This window comes from Schistocerca americana, chromosome 10 (genome assembly GCF_021461395.2).
Source record: "Schistocerca americana isolate TAMUIC-IGC-003095 chromosome 10, iqSchAmer2.1, whole genome shotgun sequence".
NCBI lineage: Eukaryota > Metazoa > Arthropoda > Insecta > Orthoptera > Acrididae > Schistocerca > Schistocerca americana.
The window spans coordinates 152,352,675-152,372,789 of record NC_060128.1 but is presented as its reverse complement, the minus strand read 5'-3'; the positions used below and the strand labels follow the sequence as shown (position 1 = coordinate 152,372,789).

Sequence of the window (20,115 nt, the reverse complement as noted above, 5' to 3'; positions counted from 1 at the left end):
AGAGCCCATAAAGCCTAGTATCAAGAACACAGTACATGGTCATTGGAACATTGGTCCCATGTTCACGGACGAGTCCAGGTATAGTCTGAACGGTGATTCTCGCCGGGTTTTCATCTGGCGTGAACCAGGAACCAGATACCAACCTCTTAATGTCCTTGAAAGGGACCTGTATGGGGGTCGTGGTTTGATGGTGTGGAGCGGGACTATGATTGGTGCACGTACACCCCTGCATGTCTTTGTAACAGGTCAGGTGTATAAGGACGTCATTTTGCACCAGTATGTCCGCCCTTTCGGGGGTGCAGTGGGTCCCACCTTCTTCCTGATGGATGATAACGCACGGACCCACCGAGCTGCCGTGGTGGAGGAGCACCTTGAAACAGAGGATATCAGGCGAATGGAGTGGCTTGCCTCTTCTCCAAATCTAAACCCCATCGAGCAAGTCTGGGATGCTCTCACAGTTCAGGAGCTCCGATAGGCACTGGTGCCAGAATGAGAGGCTATACCCCAGCAGCTGCTCGACCACATGATCCAGAGTATGCCAACCCGTTGTGCGGCCTGTGTACGTGTGCATGGTGATCATAACCCATACTGATGTCGGAGTACATGCACAGGAAACAGTGGCTTTTCGTAGCACATGTGTTTCGGGACGGTTTTCTCAACTTATCACCAATACCGTGGACTTACAGATCTGAGTCGTGTGTCTTCCCCACGTGCCTATGCTATTAGCGCCAGTTTTGTGTAGTGCCACGTTGTGTGGCACCACATTCTGCAATTATCCTTAATTTATGAGCATGAGTGTATTTACAACCATGGTTTGATTACATAATCACCCACTAAATGCTGACCGCCTTCACAGGCCATTCTGAACAAATAGCGTCAGAAGTGGGATTCGAAAGCTTAATCTCAAGTTCGAAATGTTACTTTCTTTACTTTTTCGTGACCGAAGCTGTCAGTTTTTCGGCCTAGTACTGTGTTAAGTAAAAATCTCCAGGATTGCTTAGCCAGAGGTCGTCTACAGAGCAACGCAGATGACAGTTTCCGCACGTTAAAAGATGTTCCATGTTTTGTATTTCTCTACAGTCGCACTTATGGTCATCAGATTTTAATAGACTCCATTTTATCAGATTGGTGCCGAAAAGGGGTACACCAATTCTGAGACGGTTTAACATTTTCTGTTTCCATTTTTCTAACCTATAGTTTAACTGAACACCACATGGTGGATGTTCTGAAATAGGCTAGCCGACAGGGAGTTCATCCAAAGCGTAACCGAGGAGCTGATATATTGATTTTAGGCTTTTTAACCCACAAAGGATGCCATATAGAGGATGGCACTCATTAAATGTCTTTTTGAACTGCGCATAAGATCATGAGCTACTGTATGAGACTTGAGATGCTGAAACCTGAAGCTTGGTAGAGCTTTACCTGTAGAGTGGGTTTCATGCATTCTGTGACTAAGCTACAGGTTTTGTTAAGGCTTATGTCGATCTTCTCTGTATGTACCGATCTAGAGCAGACAGGGCACGTGTACTCAGATCCGCAAAAGCAAACTGCTAAAGAGGTGCTTCCAAACACAGTAGCTTTGGCGCTCCCGCTTACTGCCAGTTAGCTTGGAAAGGTGGCTGGTGTTGATGATGTGTGGGTGGAACAGGTAAAGCACTTCGGACCAAATGCTAAAAATTATGTGTTAAGCCTATTTAACCACTGCTGAGAAACCTTCAAATGGTTCAAATGGCTCTGAGCACTATGGGGCTTAACATCTGAGGTCATCAGTCCCCTAAACTTAGAACTACTTAAACCTAAATAACCTAAGGACATCACACACATCCATGCACGAGAGAGGATTTGAACCTACGACCGTAGTAGCAGCACAGTTCCGGACTGAAGCGCCTAGAACTGCTCAGCCACAGCGGCCGACTGAGAAACCTTCAAAACCTCTAAACTACAGAGGAAGTGCAACGTAATAGCCCCCATAAAACTTTTTCGAATTTCGCGCAGGGTCTTACTACTATGTAAATATCACCATTAAATATGACCATTAACGAAATGATGGGCAATCATCACGAAACTGACATACAAAGCTACAAGTACAGCAGAAATCAATTTTTTTTACCAAATAATTTCTGTAAAATCGGTTGAGATAGATTGCAGGTTGTGCGCCTCGATTTTGTCATCGGCGACCGGCTGAAAGGCGCCAAACACTGTCGTCCTCCCCTTCCGCACAAACGAATGAACTCGCCCAGCACGTTGGACGAAAATTGGTCACTGTTTACTGGCGACTGTAACCTGACGAGGACTTCATCATATTGTAGTGCCTATGTTGTTCAGAAGCACGTTGCAATGCATGCGAAAGGAACACTAACGTACTTCTGACGAACACAGCCACTGCTGTATCGTAACAAAAACATAGTTGTACAATGTGCGACAATAAAGTAATGTGACTGGTTTTCTTTGCAAGATGTGGCAACCCTGAAGGCTTGTGTAGGCACAATATCTTTGACCTTGGTCTATAAGCTGCTTCTAGTCCAAGCGGCACATCGATGCAACTGCTCAGTCGTGAGTTGTGCTGTAATAAGTTAACACGTGTTTGTGTCTCTCGTCACGGAAGTGGAACCGCATAATATTGCTTACGGTATGCTATTTCTTTCCGCGTTAAATTGGGTGAAAATGCAACGACAGCTTACGGTAAGCTTCGGAAAGCTTTTGGAGAGTAGGTTATGTCAAGAGCTCAAGTACTTCGTTGGCATAAAACGTTTAGTGAAGGCAGAACGAATGTTGAACATGAAGACCGCAGTGGACGATCATCAACCTCACGGACGGATGTCAACTTGGCCAGGGTGCGTGAACTCGTACGATCTGATCGAAGACTATCAGTGAAAATGATTGCAGAAGAACTGAACATCAATCGAGAAACGGTTTGTCTAATAAGAACTGAAGATCTTGGTATGAGAAAGATTTGTGCAAAAATGGCCCGCAAAAATCTCACACCACAACAGCGAGAAACACTGAAAAATGTGGCAGCCGATCTGTTAGAGCAAACGGAAATCGATCCAGAATAGTTGAGCAATGTTATCACCGGCGATGAAAGTTCGTTTTTTCAGTACGATCCAGAGACAAAACGCCAAAGTTCGCAATGGTGCTCAAAGGGATCACCCAGACCAAAAAAACCTCGCATGTCAAAGTCAAAAGTGAAATGCATGCTTGTGTGCTTCTTTGATTGCAAGGGAATTGTTCATAAAGAGTGGGTGCCTCCTGGACAAACAGTTAACCTATATTACTACAAAGAAATTTTAGAAAGATTTCATAAAAAGAGTTCTTCGTGTCCGTGCCAACATTGCTGATAATAGGATTCTGCATCACGATAATGCGCCATCGCATACTGCTCCGTCAGTACAGCAATTTTTAACCTCAAAACAAACGTCAGTACTACCACAGCCACCTTATTCACCAGATATCGCTCTGTGCGACTTTTTTCTATTCCCAAGGGTCAAAACAGCAGTCAAGGGACACCATTTTCAAACAACACAACATGTCCAAAAAGCTGTGACGAAGGTCTTGGAGGATATTACAGAAGATGAGTTCCAGAAATGTTATCACCAATGGCAGAAGCGCTGGAAAAAGTGTGTGCAATCAGAAGGGAACACCTTTGAAGGAGACAACACCAAACTTAACTAAAACGGTAAGCAACATTTTTTTTCCCACAGTCTCATCACTTTATTGTCGCACCTCGTATAAAGCCAGTAACAGTTATTATTATCGATAAAAAACAACACAGGTGTAGCAAATGAAGGAACAATGCCTGCAAGTATAGTATAAACAGTATAAATATACAGTGTGTGCCTAAAGTCTTTGTACAATTATGAATATTTGTTTTACGAAAACAATAGAACTTAGAAAATTTTGGTCTGTGACATATGAAAGAATAAATCGTCAGGTTTGTTTGCATATCTTTGTTGCAGGCAGAAGCTGAATAGAGAGCACTACAATCGCTGTTGTAAGATGCGTCATGCGAGGAGCGCAGTGTAGTCTGTGGTATCACGAGACAAAATCTGTTACTGTGCAGCGATATTTTCGATGATAGGAAGAGAACAATTATTCGCGCGAACGAAGTTGACACCTGGCGCGGTGGCTGATGGGAGCGACTCTAAATGGGAAGTGCCTTTACGGTCGCTCCCATGAGCCACCGCGCCAGGTGTCAACTTTGTTTGCGCGTGTAATACTGTTGTGTGGTACGTAAAGTTTAAACAGACCGGCAGTGTGTTGGATCTTCCGCGAACAGTGCGGCCATCGGTCAGTGAACAAGATGTCAGAGCTGTGCAACAGGCGTTCTTACGAAGCCCTTCCCAATCTATTTGCGGCGCACTCGTGAATTAGGGGTTTCTAGGTCAACAGAGCGAAGAGATAAGACCCACGTTACGACCAGATGATTGGAACTTTTTCCAGCTGAGTAAATGGCACAGTTCAAGACCAGCAATGACTGTCTTCAACGAATTTGTTTTTCAGATGAGCCAAGTTTCCACACATCAGGTAAAGTTAACAAGCACTATGTGGAGAAATGGGGTTCAGAAGCTATACACCTTGCCTCAGATCACGTAAAGGATTCCCCTAAAATGAATGTGTGGTGCACGTTTGATGCAAAATAGAGTCAATGCCCTTTCCTTTTTTTAACATCATTAGACGGTAGAGACACTGAATAATACAGACACTACCAGTCAGCCTGTCTTTTTTGTCGAAAAATCACCAACAGATACCTGTACGTGGATATGCTAGAGCAGCCTGCAGGACTGCAACTGAGAAACTTGCAGCGTGAAGCGATTTTCCAGCACGATGGTTCACCACCACTCTGGGAATCATATTGTCGAAATTTTATTATTGAAACATTTCCTGACAGGTGGCTTGGGCGTGCTGGCCCGACCACTTGGCCAGCAAGATCACCAGACATAACGGTTTTAGATTTCTTTTTGTTGGGTTACATTAAGGACAAGGTTTCCGCTACGAAATGGCTCTGAGCACTATGGGACTCAACATCTGAAGTCATCAGTCCCCTAGAACTTAGAACTACTTAAACCTAACTAACCTAAGGACATCACACACATCCATGCCCGAGGCAGGATTCGAACCTGCGACCGTAGCAGTCGCGCGGTTCCGCACTGAAGCGCCTAGAACCGCTCGGCCACCGCGGCCGGCAAGGTTTACGCTACGCAAGTAGCTGATCTGGATACATCAAGAAGACAGATAACAAATGCTGTTACTGGTGTTAGCAATGAATGGTGTCCAGCGTATGGTGTGTGATCGAATATCTATTAGACATTTTTCGAGCAACAAGTTTATTGACACCGCAACCAAAACTTGCTGATTTATTCTTTCATTTGGCACAAACCACAAATTTGTACACTACTGGGCATTAAAATTGCTACTCCACGAAGATGACGTGCTACAGATGCGAAATTTAACCGACAGGAAGAAGATGCTGTAATATGCAAATGATTAGCTTTTCAGAGAATTCACACAAGGTTGGCGCCGGTGGCGACACCTACAACGTGCTGATATGAGGAAAGTTTCCAACCGATTTCTCTTACACAAACAGCAGTTGATCGGCGTTGCCTTGAAACGGTGTTGTGATACCTCGTGTAAGGAGGAGAAATGCGTACCATCACGTTTCCGACTTTTACAAAGGTCGGATTATAGCCTATCGCGATTGCGGTTTATCGTATCGCGACTCTGCTGCTCGCGTTGGTCGATATCCAATGACTGTTAGCAGAATATGGAATCTGTGGTTTCAGGAGGGTAATACGGAACGCCGTGCTGGATCCCAACGGCCTCGTATCACTAGCAGTCGACATGACAGACATCTTATCCACACGGCTGTGAAGAATCGTGCAGCCACGTCTCGATCCCTGAGTCAACAGATGAGGACGTTTACAAGACAACAACCATCTGCACGAACAATTCGACGACATTTGCAGCAGCATGGACTATCAGCTCGGAGACCATGGCTGCGGTTACCCTTGACGCTGCATCACTGCTGGGTGCACGAATGGCAAAATGTCATTTTTTCGCATGAATGCAGGTTCTGTTTACAGCATCGTGATGGTCGCAACCGTGTTTGGCGACATCGCGGTGAACGCACGTTGGAGGCGTGTATTCGTCATCGCCTTACTGGCGTATCACCCGGCGTGATGGTATGGGGTGCCATTGGTTACACGTGTTGGTCACCTCTTGTTCGCAATAGTGGACGTTATATTTGAGATGTGTTACGACCTGTGGCCCTACCCTTCATTCGATCCCGGCGAAACCCTACATTTCAGCGGGATAATGCACGACCTCATGTTGCAGGTCCTGTACGGGCCTTCCTGGATACTGAAAATGTTCGACTGCTGCTCTGGCCAGCACATTCTCCATATCTCTCACCAATTGAAAACGTCTGGTCAATGGTGGCCGAGCAATTGGCTCGTCACAATACTCCAGTCGCTACTCTTGATGAACTGTGGTATCGTGTTGAAGCTGCATGGGCAGCTGTACCTGTACACACCATTCAAGCTCTGTTTCACTCAATGCGCAGGCGTTTCATGGCCGTTATTACGGCCAGAGGTGGATTAGATTAAATTAGATTAGATTAGATTAATACTAGTTCCATGGATCATGAATACGATATTTCGTAATGATGTGGAACGAGTCGAATTTTTTTTTTTTTTTTTTTTTTTACAAACTGTGTTTGCCATCTCCTTATCATCTGATGTCAAATGGTGTAGCAGAACATTAATAACAATGAAGAAAGTTTGTTAATTTTCTTAAGGCTCAGTACTCAGCTTTTCCACAGTCTTTCCTGACAGAATAGCTTTTTTAAAATTGTATTTAAATTCTACATATGATAACACACGGTAAATGAGACAAAAGGAGCAAAAACTGACACTGTTCTGTACAATGCACTAACAAAACTCCACACAATTTTCTCATATAATTCTAGTATGATAAAAATTACATTCTTTGAAAGGAATTGGAATGACTGTCGGAGATGAACGACAGGCAAAGGAACACAAAACCTCAGTTTCCAGAAGAGAGCAGAATTCAAGTCACCTCTGAGTGCATTCTGCAGCATAGAAGAAAACAGCTTATTTTGAGATGACACTTGCATAGGCTGACATTGGCAGTGGTGGATACTACAAAAATAGTACCTATATGGATCTACATATACTGCTGACTTCATAACTGGAAAGCCTAGTTGGTGTAGCTAACAGTGCTTTTGATTTGATTTATGCTGGAGGAATCCATCTGTATTTCAGAAAATAATTCTCACTTCATGTATGGAGGACACACACAATTTTTGGTTCCTGAAACCACTACACTATGAGAATGTGAGGCTCAGCAGCACCATGTTGTGAAGTATATTTAGCCTCATTACTCGCTTATTGGCAGCAATCATAACTATCGGCCAGATTGTGGACTGTAATGTGTTCTCACAATGTGTGTGGGTTTTCTCCAGATTTGATAGTCCCTTATAGGATTACAGTGTTTGGGATAGTTATTAAGTAAACTAAATTAAAAACATTATCTCAGCAAGGAAAACATGTGGACTACATGAATTTTATCATATCACATCACTGTTTGAAATGTCCACACTACACAAACAGCAACTTATTTATTTATTTAAACCCTTCAGACATAGTGCACACTCTGGAAAATACTTGCTTCTGTATTGCCATAATCTTTCTGGTACGGGAATTCAGGTTACAGAGAAGGTACATATATTTGATTCGCATGTTTGTTTGTAAAACAGCACTGGCATTTTCATTTTTATATCTCCGAGCGTCTTATTTCAGAGCTCGAAAGCCATTGTTAATTGTTTTCTTTTACATGTTTCTGTGAGCCATGCACCAATCATCTGTAGGTAAGTTTCTTCGTTACCCTTATGTTACATACTTTTTGATCTGTGGATTTCCATCATTGTTACACACACATTATCTTGTGTACTGTCTATACCTGTTAAATTAGCTTTTTCTCCCTGAACATAAAATTTGCTTAAGCTGTGGAAGATGCCTGCTTATCACATATTATGGCTACGAGACCTGCTGTATGTCTTACCAATGCTTAGAGTTGTCTTCTTAATTTTTTAGTAGATATGAGGAAGGCAATATCCGCATAAGCAAATATCCTCAGTGCATTGCAGGATACACAAATACAGCATAATACTATGGGTACTTAAAAGGCAACTGGAGGATAAGTTTAACCACACAATATTTGTCACCTGCTTTGAAACAGGTGAAAGCAGAATAATTTAAAGCAGCTTAATGTTGGTTTATTAAAAACGTATAGGCTAGAAAGGTTGTTGGGTTGTTGAGACACCGAGATAAAAATAGCCTTAGTTATTAGCTGTTACAAATCAAACATGTCTTCACACATTACTCAATCTGCTACATACACAAAGCTTCATTTTCAAATAATTATCTTTTATTCTGATCAATAGGATGGTGAACTCAGTAAGACCACAGCTGAATATTTTTCAGTCCTTATTCAAGTTTCTATCTTGCCTTTAATGAACATTAAGAGTAAAGTAAACATTTAGAACTGGTGCAGAGAGGGACTTTGTCTTTTTACTTATACCAACACTTACGACCGGATGATTTACATACTCTCTGTAGAACCAAGTGCTAACAAGACGTTCACAAAATACCTACATTTTATCACCATTATTGTTAAACATGTCTGCTCCAGACATCCATGAAGCAAGGGGAGGGAGGAAGTCATTGGGTGGAATTCAACTGTGACCAGACAACATAACTTCTGGGTACTGATTTCTTAGGATATATGCACCCAAATTTCGTGAAAATGTAATCACATGTCAGTTCTAGTATAATGTATTTGTCCAATGAATACCCGTTTATCATCTGCATTTCTTGTTGGTGTAGCAATTTTAATGGCCAGTAGTGTCATTTCTGTAGCTTTTGTAAAATACAATTGATAATTGTATAAAGTCTTTAGGCCCACCCTTAGACTGACCATCACTCGTTCCGAGCTTTGTGTCTTTGAATTTCTGAGCTACGTGGAGTTGCTTACCTGTGTAGTAGTCCTTGACAGAGGGCAGTTGGCTGTGGGCGCAGTCGGTGTCATTATCAGTAGGGCCTTCCAGCAGCCCGTCCCTCCGGACGCTCCAGGCCACCTCGCTCACCGACTGGAAGTCTCTGCTCATGTTGGACAGATCTCGGCCGGATCCTGGACAACAGCATCCGCGTTTCCAGTCGCCACTTCTGTTACTCACTTCATTACACTACACACGCACATTCAGGAAGCTTCGTGACACTTTACACTAACGTCTTAGGTACCCGTCCTGAGTATTTTCCATACAGGGATAACTGGAATAACGAGACCAAAAATGCTCCAGAACCTGTAATGTTAAAGACTGTTTCCCGAGTAGGATTCTGGACAGGTACTCGTGAAGAACGGTTGATAATGAGATTCCTTTGAGGTAGTATGCACTGGGGAGATAGCTATAAGATTCTTATCACTCACACATCGACGCTTCACTTATATGAGTAGAATAGTTCCAGCACCAGTGATCACTGATGACACACGCTTAGTCACACACAAACAGATGAGAATATATTTTACGTGTACTTGAATCTCTCCAAAGATACGTTAATGGCTGCATGTTGGCAGTAAGCTGCTCAGTTTTTAAATATACCTCCGTTTGTCGTCCTCTGTGCCTGCTGGAATAGCGTCATACGCTTCAGCTGCCAGCTTTGTTAGCAGCGTCTGAATTTGGCGTCTCTGAAATGAGGACAGGAGAGGTCGATATGCCGACAGCACAGCCGGCGCACTTGTACTTCACGTCGGCTGTCGCTGGTGTCTGACGTCACGAAACAAGCAGCAGATTTTCTCGAGAAACCCAGATCCAAAGTACTTTCGGATTCCCTACTTTTAGGGAACGCCATATTGGACGTTCACTGCACCAAAAGCTCCTGTCTGCAACAGAGAAACAGGCGACGAGGCCGTCGTATGATTATCTATTTACTTGCTCATATAATGAAACGAAGAGTGAACAAGCGAGAAAAAAGTTCCTAGAAGTACTGGCGGAACTAAAGCTGTGAGGATGGGGCGTGAGTCGTCCTTGGGTAGCTCAGTCGGTATGCCGGCACGGTAGCTCAGCGTGTTCGCAGAGGGTTAGCAGCCCTCTGTAATAAAAAAACTGAGTTAACCGATCAAAGACGAACTTAAACGGATGTCTTACGACGTCCGCCCCGAGCACATACAACGAACGAAAACAAAGGAAAGGAGAATTAAAAAAAAAAAGAAAAAGTCGGTAGAGCACTTCCCCGAGAAAGGCAAAGGTCCCGAGTTCGAGTCTCGGTCCGGCACACAGTTTTAATCTGCCAAGAAGTTTCAAGAAAAAAGTTCTTTACGGAAGACTTCCTTTATTTTTCCCCAAGGCTTCGATTGCGTACACATTTGATACATGCACGGTCACAGCTCCTCCTCCTCGCGTCTCTCTGTCCATCCCATCTTCCCACCCCTATCTGTCAGTCTTCTCCTCAACACTCTGTTTCATCACCACCTCCTCCTCCACCTCCTCTCTCTCTCTTTGTCCAACTCCTCTGCCCCCTCTCTGACCTTATCTTCCTCCCCCTTCCCTCTCTCCAAATCCCCTCCCTCCTCTTTCTATCCATCTTCAGTTTGTTTATTTAATCGTCCATGGACGCTGCCTTTGTAAGATTTATCCATGTCGTACTTTCTAGTTAACGTTTAATATCATTGTCGTTTACACACTAATGTTTTCCTAGTATGTGCAGTAGCATCACTGTATTGCACATGACTTGGATTACCCATATTACGTCTTCAATAATTTTAATTTTTATTACAGTTTAATTTTAATCTTTTTTATTCCTTCTTTTTAAGTATAGGTTTATCAGTCCCATATTAGTCTTTTGGTAACTTAAGGAGAGGCATCGGTGAAATTTCAACCGTATCTTAAAAAATCTGAGGGAGCTGACAATTTAATTCATAACATACTTTGCCATCCTGAATTTAGTGGGTAAATCCAATCTGCTATACAATATTTTTTCGAACATTTCAAATTTTTTAGTTTTGAAAAAAATCATTATTTTTTCAAACCCATACCTAGAGTTGTTTGGAATGTATTCACAAAAAAGTGTGAGGCAAAACTGTTTAAAAGTGGCGGACGAGAAGCATTTTTTTATTGAGGTGATTTCGATTTTTACAAAAACGTCAAAGGATGGTTAATTTTCTCTCATTAGATATATCCACATCAAAAAACGTTTTGCATCACCCCGGTTCCCAGAACTCCAAAAGATAGACTTTGACTGTGGATATTGTATCACATAGAATGAGATTTTCACTCTGCAGCGGAGTGTGCGCTGATATGAAACTTCCTGGCAGATTAAAACTGTGTGCCCGACCGAGACTCGAACTCGGGACCTTTGCCTTTCGCGGGCAAGTGCTCTACCATCTGAGCTACCGAAGCACGACTCACGCCCGGTACTCACAGCTTTACTTCTGCCAGTATCTCGTCTCCTACCTTCCAAACTTAACAGAAGCTCTTCTGCGAACCTTGCAGAACTAGCACTCCTGAAAGAAAGGATATAGCGGAGACATGGCTTAGCCACAGCCTGAGGGATGTTTCCAGAATGAGATTTTCACTCTGCAGCGGAGTGTGCGCTGATATGAAACTTCCTGGCAGATTAAAACTGTGTGCCCGACCGAGACTCGAACTCGGGACCTTTGCCTTTCGCGGGCAAGTGCTCTACCATCTGAGCTACCGAAGCACGACTCACGCCCGGTACTCACAGCTTTACTTCTGCCAGTATCTCGTCTCCTACCTTCCAAACTTAACAGAAGCTCTTCTGCGAACCTTGCAGAACTAGCACTCCTGAAAGAAAGGATATAGCGGAGACATGGCTTAGCCACAGCCTGGGGGATGTTTCCAGAATGAGATTTTCACTCTGCAGCGGAGTGTGCGCTGATATGAAACTTCCTGGCAGATTAAAACTGTGTGCCCGACCGAGACTCGAACTCGGGACCTTTGCCTTTCGCGGGCAAGTGCTCTACCATCTGAGCTACCGAAGCACGACTCACGCCCGGTACTCACAGCTTTACTTCTGCCAGTATCTCGTCTCCTACCTTCCAAACTTAACAGAAGCTCTTCTGCGAACCTTGCAGAACTAGCACTCCTGAAAGAAAGGATATAGCGGAGACATGGCTTAGCCACAGCCTGAGGGATGTTTCCAGAATGAGATTTTCACTCTGCAGCGGAGTGTGCGCTGATATGAAACTTCCTGGCAGATTAAAACTGTGTGCCCGACCGAGACTCGAACTCGGGACCTTTGCCTTTCGCGGGCAAGTGCTCTACCATCTGAGCTACCGAAGCACGACTCACGCCCGGTACTCACAGCTTTACTTCTGCCAGTATCTCGTCTCCTACCTTCCAAACTTAACAGAAGCTCTTCTGCGAACCTTGCAGAACTAGCACTCCTGAAAGAAAGGATATAGCGGAGACATGGCTTAGCCACAGCCTGGGGGATGTTTCCAGAATGAGATTTTCACTCTGCAGCGGAGTGTGCGCTGATATGAAACTTCCTGGCAGATTAAAACTGTGTGGCCGACCGAGACTCGAACTCGGGACCTTTGCCTTTCGCGGGCAAGTGCTCTACCATCTGAGCTACCGAAGCACGACTCACGCCCGGTACTCACAGCTTTACTTCTGCCAGTATCTCGTCTCCTACCTTCCAAACTTAACAGAAGCTCTTCTGCGAACCTTGCAGAACTAGCACTCCTGAAAGAAAGGATATAGCGGAGACATGGCTTAGCCACAGCCTGGGGGATGTTTCCAGAATGAGATTTTCACTCTGCAGCGGAGTGTGCGCTGAAATGAAACTTCCTGGCAGATTAAAACTGTGTGCCCGACCGAGACTCGAACTCGGGACCTTTGCCTTTCGCGGGCAAGTGCTCTACCATCTGAGCTACCGAAGCACGACTCACGCCCGGTACTCACAGCTTTACTTCTGCCAGTATCTCGTCTCCTACCTTCCAAACTTAACAGAAGCTCTTCTGCGAACCTTGCAGAACTAGCACTCCTGAAAGAAAGGATATAGCGGAGACATGGCTTAGCCACAGCCTGGGGGATGTTTCCAGAATGAGATTTTCACTCTGCAGCGGAGTGTGCGCTGATATGAAACTTCCTGGCAGATTAAAACTGTGTGCCCGACCGAGACTCGAACTCGGGACCTTTGCCTTTCGCGGGCAAGTGCTCTACCATCTGAGCTACCGAAGCACGACTCACGCCCGGTACTCACAGCTTTACTTCTGCCAGTATCTCGTCTCCTACCTTCCAAACTTAACAGAAGCTCTTCTGCGAACCTTGCAGAACTAGCACTCCTGAAAGAAAGGATATAGCGGAGACATGGCTTAGCCACAGCCTGGGGGATGTTTCCAGAATGAGATTTTCACTCTGCAGCGGAGTGTGCGCTGATATGAAACTTCCTGGCAGATTAAAACTGTGTGCCCGACCGAGACTCGAACTCGGGACCTTTGCCTTTCGCGGGCAAGTGCTCTACCATCTGAGCTACCGAAGCACGACTCACGCCCGGTACTCACAGCTTTACTTCTGCCAGTATCTCGTCTCCTACCTTCCAAACTTAACAGAAGCTCTTCTGCGAACCTTGCAGAACTAGCACTCCTGAAAGAAAGGATATAGCGGAGACATGGCTTAGCCACAGCCTGAGGGATGTTTCCAGAATGAGATTTTCACTCTGCAGCGGAGTGTGCGCTGATATGAAACTTCCTGGCAGATTAAAACTGTGTGCCCGACCGAGACTCGAACTCGGGACCTTTGCCTTTCGCGGGCAAGTGCTCTACCATCTGAGCTACCGAAGCACGACTCACGCCCGGTACTCACAGCTTTACTTCTGCCAGTATCTCGTCTCCTACCTTCCAAACTTAACAGAAGCTCTTCTGCGAACCTTGCAGAACTAGCACTCCTGAAAGAAAGGATATAGCGGAGACATGGCTTAGCCACAGCCTGGGGGATGTTTCCAGAATGAGATTTTCACTCTGCAGCGGAGTGTGCGCTGATATGAAACTTCCTGGCAGATTAAAACTGTGTGCCCGACCGAGACTCGAACTCGGGACCTTTGCCTTTCGCGGGCAAGTGCTCTACCATCTGAGCTACCGAAGCACGACTCACGCCCGGTACTCACAGCTTTACTTCTGCCAGTATCTCGTCTCCTACCTTCCAAACTTAACAGAAGCTCTTCTGCGAACCTTGCAGAACTAGCACTCCTGAAAGAAAGGATATAGCGGAGACATGGCTTAGCCACAGCCTGGGGGATGTTTCCAGAATGAGATTTTCACTCTGCAGCGGAGTGTGCGCTGAAATGAAACTTCCTGGCAGATTAAAACTGTGTGCCCGACCGAGACTCGAACTCGGGACCTTTGCCTTTCGCGGGCAAGTGCTCTACCATCTGAGCTACCGAAGCACGACTCACGCCCGGTACTCACAGCTTTACTTCTGCCAGTATCTCGTCTCCTACCTTCCAAACTTAACAGAAGCTCTTCTGCGAACCTTGCAGAACTAGCACTCCTGAAAGAAAGGATATAGCGGAGACATGGCTTAGCCACAGCCTGAGGGATGTTTCCAGAATGAGATTTTCACTCTGCAGCGGAGTGTGCGCTGATATGAAACTTCCTGGCAGATTAAAACTGTGTGCCCGACCGAGACTCGAACTCGGGACCTTTGCCTTTCGCGGGCAAGTGCTCTACCATCTGAGCTACCGAAGCACGACTCACGCCCGGTACTCACAGCTTTACTTCTGCCAGTATCTCGTCTCCTGCTTTCCAAACTTAACAGAAGCTCTTCTGCGAACCTTGCAGAACTAGCACTCCTGAAAGAAAGGATATAGCGGAGACATGGCTTAGCCACAGCCTGAGGGATGTTTCCAGAATGAGATTTTCACTCTGCAGCGGAGTGTGCGCTGATATGAAACTTCCTGGCAGATTAAAACTGTGTGCCCGACCGAGACTCGAACTCGGGACCTTTGCCTTTCGCGGGCAAGTGCTCTACCATCTGAGCTACCGAAGCACGACTCACGCCCGGTACTCACAGCTTCTGTTAAGTTTGGAAGGTAGGAGACGAGATACTGGCAGAAGTAAAGCTGTGAGTACCGGGCGTGAGTCGTGCTTCGGTAGCTCAGATGGTAGAGCACTTGCCCGCGAAAGGCAAAGGTCCCGAGTTCGAGTCTCGGTCGGGCACACAGTTTTAATCTGCCAGGAAGTTTCATTGTATCACATAGTCCACTTGATTGTTTAGAGATGTCATTAAACCCGCCCAAAGATATAAACAACCATGCGTTAGCAGCGCCTATTAGACGGAGGTGGTCCGACAGTCGATCAGTTCCAGTCAGTTCACCAGGAAGAAGGTACACGGCTCGTGTTTCTGTAGCCCAACCATGCCTAGACGGTCAACACTGCGGTTCAAAAAAATGGTTCAAATGGCTCTGAGCACTATGGGACTTAACATCTGTGGTCATCAGTCCCCTAGAACTTAGAACTACTTAAACCTAACTAACCTAAGGACATCACACACATCCCTGCCCGAGGCAGGATTCGAACCTGCGACCGTACCGCGGTTCGATCGCGTCTGCAATGTTTCTTTGTGCCAGGAAGAGCTCTTAACAAGGGATGTGTCCAGGTGTCTCGGAGTGAACCAAAGCGATGTTCGAACATGGAGGGCATACAGAGAGACAGGAACTGTCGATGACATGCCTCACTCAGGCCCCCAAGGGCTACTACTGCAGTGGATGACCGCTACCTACGGATTACAGCTCGGAGGAACACTGACAGCAACGCCACCATACAGAATAATGCTTTTCGTGCAGCCACAGGACGTCGTGTTACGACTCAAACTGTGCGCAATAGGCTGCATGATGCGCTACTTCACTCCCGACGTCCATGGCGAGGTCCATCTTTGCAACCACGACACCACGCAGCGCAGTACAGATGGGCCCAACAACATGCCGAATGGACCGCTCGGGATTGGTAACACGTTCTCCTCACCGATGAGTGTCGCATAGCAGGCCGGGGTGGCAGAGAGGTTCTAGGCGCTACAGTCTGGAACGGCGCGACCGCAACGGTCGCAAGTTTGAATCCTGCTTTGGGCATGGATGTGTGTGCTGTCCTTAGGTTAGTTAGGTTTAAGTAGTTCTAAGGTCTAGGGGACATCAGATGTTGGGTCCCATAGTGCTCAGAGCCATTTGAACCATTTGAAGTGTCGCATATGCTTTCAACCAGACAGTCGTCGGAGACGTGATTGGAAGCAACCCGGTCAGGCTGAACGCCTTAGACACACTGTCCAGCGAGTGCAGCAAGGTGGAGGTTCCCTGCTGTTTCGGGGTAGCATTATGTGGGGCTGACGTACGCCACTGGTGGTCATGGAAGACGCCGTAACGGCTGTACGATACGTGAATGCCTTAATCCGATCGATAATGCAGCCATATTGGCAGCATACTGGCGAGGTAGTGTTCATGGATGACAATTCGCGTCCCCATGGTGCACATCTTGTGAATGACTTCCTTCAGGATAACGACATCGCTCGACTAGCGTGGCAGCATGTTCTCCAGACATGAACCCCAACGCACGTGCCTAGGATGGATTTAGAAGATCTGTTGATGAACGTCGTTACCCACCAACCACTCTGAGGGATCTACGCCGAATCGACATTGAGGAGTGGGACAATCTGGACCGACACTGCCTTGATTAACTTGTAGATAGTATGCCACGACGAATACAGGCATGCATCAATGCAAGAGGATGTGCTACTGGGTATTAGAGTTACCGGTGTGTACAGCAATCTGGACCACCACCTCTGAAGGACTCGCTGAATGGTGTTACAAAATGCGAAGTGTGGTTTTCATGAGCAGTGAAATGGGCGGAAATGCTGTTTATGTTGATCTCTTTCCAGTTTCCTGTACATGTTCTGGAACGCTCGGAACCGAGGTGATGCAAACTTTTTTTGATGCATGTATATGTACAATGCAGAAATTTAATTGAAACAGTAATTTTCTATGAATATGTCGGTATATGTGTCTAAATTGTACATACACTCCTGGAAATGGAAAAAAGAACACATTGACACCGGTGTGTCAGACCCACCATACTTGCTCCGGACACTGCGAGAGGGCTGTACAAGCAATGATCACACGCACGGCACAGCGGACACACCAGGAACCGCGGTGTTGGCCGTCGAATGGCGCTAGCTGCGCAGCATTTGTGCACCGCCTCCGTCAGTGTCAGCCAGTTTGCCGTGGCATACGGAGCTCCATCGCAGTCTTTAACACTGGTAGCATGCCGCGACAGCGTGGACGTGAACCGTATGTGCAGTTGACGGACTTTGAGCGAGGGCGTATAGTGGGCATGCGGGAGGCCGGGTGGACGTACCGCCGAATTGCTCAACACGTGGGGCGTGAGGTCTCCACAGTACATCGATGTTGTCGCCAGTGGTCGGCGGAAGGTGCACGTGCCCGTCGACCTGGGACCGGACCGCAGCGACGCACGGATGCACGCCAAGACCGTAGGATCCTACGCAGTGCCGTAGGGGACCGCACCGCCACTTCCCAGCAAATTAGGGACACTGTTGCTCCTGGGGTATCGGCGAGGACCATTCGCAACCGTCTCCATGAAGCTGGGCTACGGTCCCGCACACCGTTAGGCCGTCTTCCGCTCACGCCCCAACATCGTGCAGCCCGCCTCCAGTGGTGTCGCGACAGGCGTGAATGGAGGGACGAATGGAGACGTGTCGTCTTCAGCGATGAGAGTCGCTTCTGCCTTGGTGCCAATGATGGTCGTATGCGTGTTTGGCGCCGTGCAGGTGAGCGCCACAATCAGGACTGCATACGACCGAGGCACACAGGGCCGAACACCCGGCATCATGGTGTGGGGAGCGATCTCCTACACTGGCCGTACACCACTGGTGATCGTCGAGGGGACACTGAATAGTGCACGGTACATCCAAACCGCCATCGAACCCATCGTTCTACCATTCCTAGACCGGCAAGGGAACTTGCTGTTCCAACAGGACAATGCACGTCCGCATGTATCCCGTGCCACCCAACGTGCTCTAGAAGGTGTACGTCAACTACCCTGGCCAGCAAGATCTCCGGATCTGTCCCCCATTGAGCATGTTTGGGACTGGATGAAGCGTCGTCTCACGCGGTCTGCACGTCCAGCACGAACGCTGGTCCAACTGAGGCGCCAGGTGGAAATGGCATGGCAAGCCGTTCCACAGGACTACATCCAGCATCTCTACGATCGTCTCCATGGGAGAATAGCAGCCTGCATTGCTGCGAAAGGTGGATATACACTGTACTAGTGCCGACATTGTGCATGCTCTGTTGCCTGTGTCTATGTGCCTGTGGTTCTGTCAGTGTGATCATGTGATGTATCTGACCCCAGGAATGTGTCAATGAAGTTTCCCCTTCCTGGGACAATGAATTCACGGTGTTCTTATTTCAATTTCCAGGAGTGTATATTGGAACATAGTTTATATACTTTACATAAAACGCCCGCGCAGTCTACCAACCCTAATGCGATGCGGCGTCTAGGAGAGATCCACTTGCATTTCGCGTGCCCTGCAGCTGTATCTGAGGCTGACGACTTGCCCGTGCTGACGCAGCGGAGATGGGAAAGTGGGATGTAATATGTAAGTTGAAAATAAAGAATACAATTTTCAAACTATCAAGTCGTCTTCTATTTAGTTTTCCTTCATCCTGGGCCGTTCATTGTATAATATCGTAGTAATTCTATTTTATGTTAATTCCTTGTCCTGTATTAAGAATACAAAATTTTATCCAGAATGAGATTTTCACTCTGCAGCGGAGTGTGCGCTGATATGAAACTTCCTGGCAGATTAAAACTGCGTACTGGCAGAAGTGAAGCTATGAGAACGGGGCGTGAGTCATGCCTGGGTAGCTCAGTTAGTAGAGCACTTGCCCGTGAAAGGCAAAGGTCCCGAGTTCGAGTGTCGGTCCGTCACACAGTTTTAGTCTGCCAGGAAGTTTCACAAAACTTTTATTATTGATTTACAGTTTTCGTATACATGTAATGTTGAAAAGGTAACTACACTTGAATGGCCAAAACGAAAAAAATTGCTGCTCCTCTGTCAATTTTTTTTTCTCAAAACATTTTTGTGAATACATTCCATAGTAGCCAACAACTGCACGTATGGATTTGGAAAAATAACGACTTTATTTCAAAACTCAATAATTCAAAAGTGATGAAATAAACTTTATTTAGCAAATTGGATGTTTCCGCTGAATTCGGTTCATCTAGATATGTTATGAAATAAATTTTCAGCCCCCTGCGATTTTTCGGCGACCGTGATGAAATTTCAGCGCTCCCTCCCCTTAAGTTACCAGCGCCATCGATCGTGCTTTCGCTGTATTAGCGCGGCTGTATGCGGCCATCTGCCGCTTAGTAATTCTAGTGCAGCTGCCGGTTAGAGAGCTCAACTGTTTGGCATCCAGGCCAATACTTATGCGCGGTTCTGCGCTGTGCTCTCCTTCATGTTGTAACAGTTTAAACGCATTTGTAATTCTTCGGTGGTTTTCTTTGTTAGTTGGTCCGATGTCTTTTCCATTGTGGCTGTGGGTTGGTTTCCGAAACTTTCTGCCTAGGTTACCAAAGTTCCTTTTAGTTATTCTGACGAACGGATTTTCATCTAGACGGTTTTATGTGTATGTGGCTGATGTAGAGTTTTGTTAGCAGGCTCAGTGAACTCAAAAATGGCTCTGAGCACTACGGGGCTTAACTTCTGAGGTCATCAGTGCCCTAGAACTTAGAACTACTTAAACCTAAGGACATCACACACATCCATGCACGAGGCAGGATTCGAACCTGCGACCGTAGCAGCAGCGCGGTTCCGGACTGAAGATTCTAGAACCGCTCGTCCACAGCGGCCGGTGCGCAATGAACTTCATTTCACAGTTTTACGTGTGCGTTGTCTGCGGATTTCATTAAATGCTTGGCGCAGGTTACAAGGGAAACTTCCTATCGCACCCCTCCCCCCCCCCCCCCCTCCCCCGCCCGCCCCCTCAGATTTAGTGGTAAGATGACCCT

At 46.4% G+C, this 20,115-nt stretch overlaps 1 protein-coding gene across 1 annotated transcript in view; it reads right to left on the bottom strand.

The window, feature by feature from the left end:
• LOC124552318 (organic solute transporter subunit alpha-like) overlaps positions 1-20,115 on the bottom strand; it is a 62,028-nt gene that overhangs the window by 33,737 nt on the left and 8,176 nt on the right. The window contains exon 2 of the mRNA XM_047126591.1: positions 9,052-9,957. Coding sequence (XP_046982547.1) covers positions 9,052-9,184 — 133 coding nt within the window. The 5' untranslated portion in view covers positions 9,185-9,957. The remainder of the gene's footprint in view (positions 1-9,051; positions 9,958-20,115) is intronic.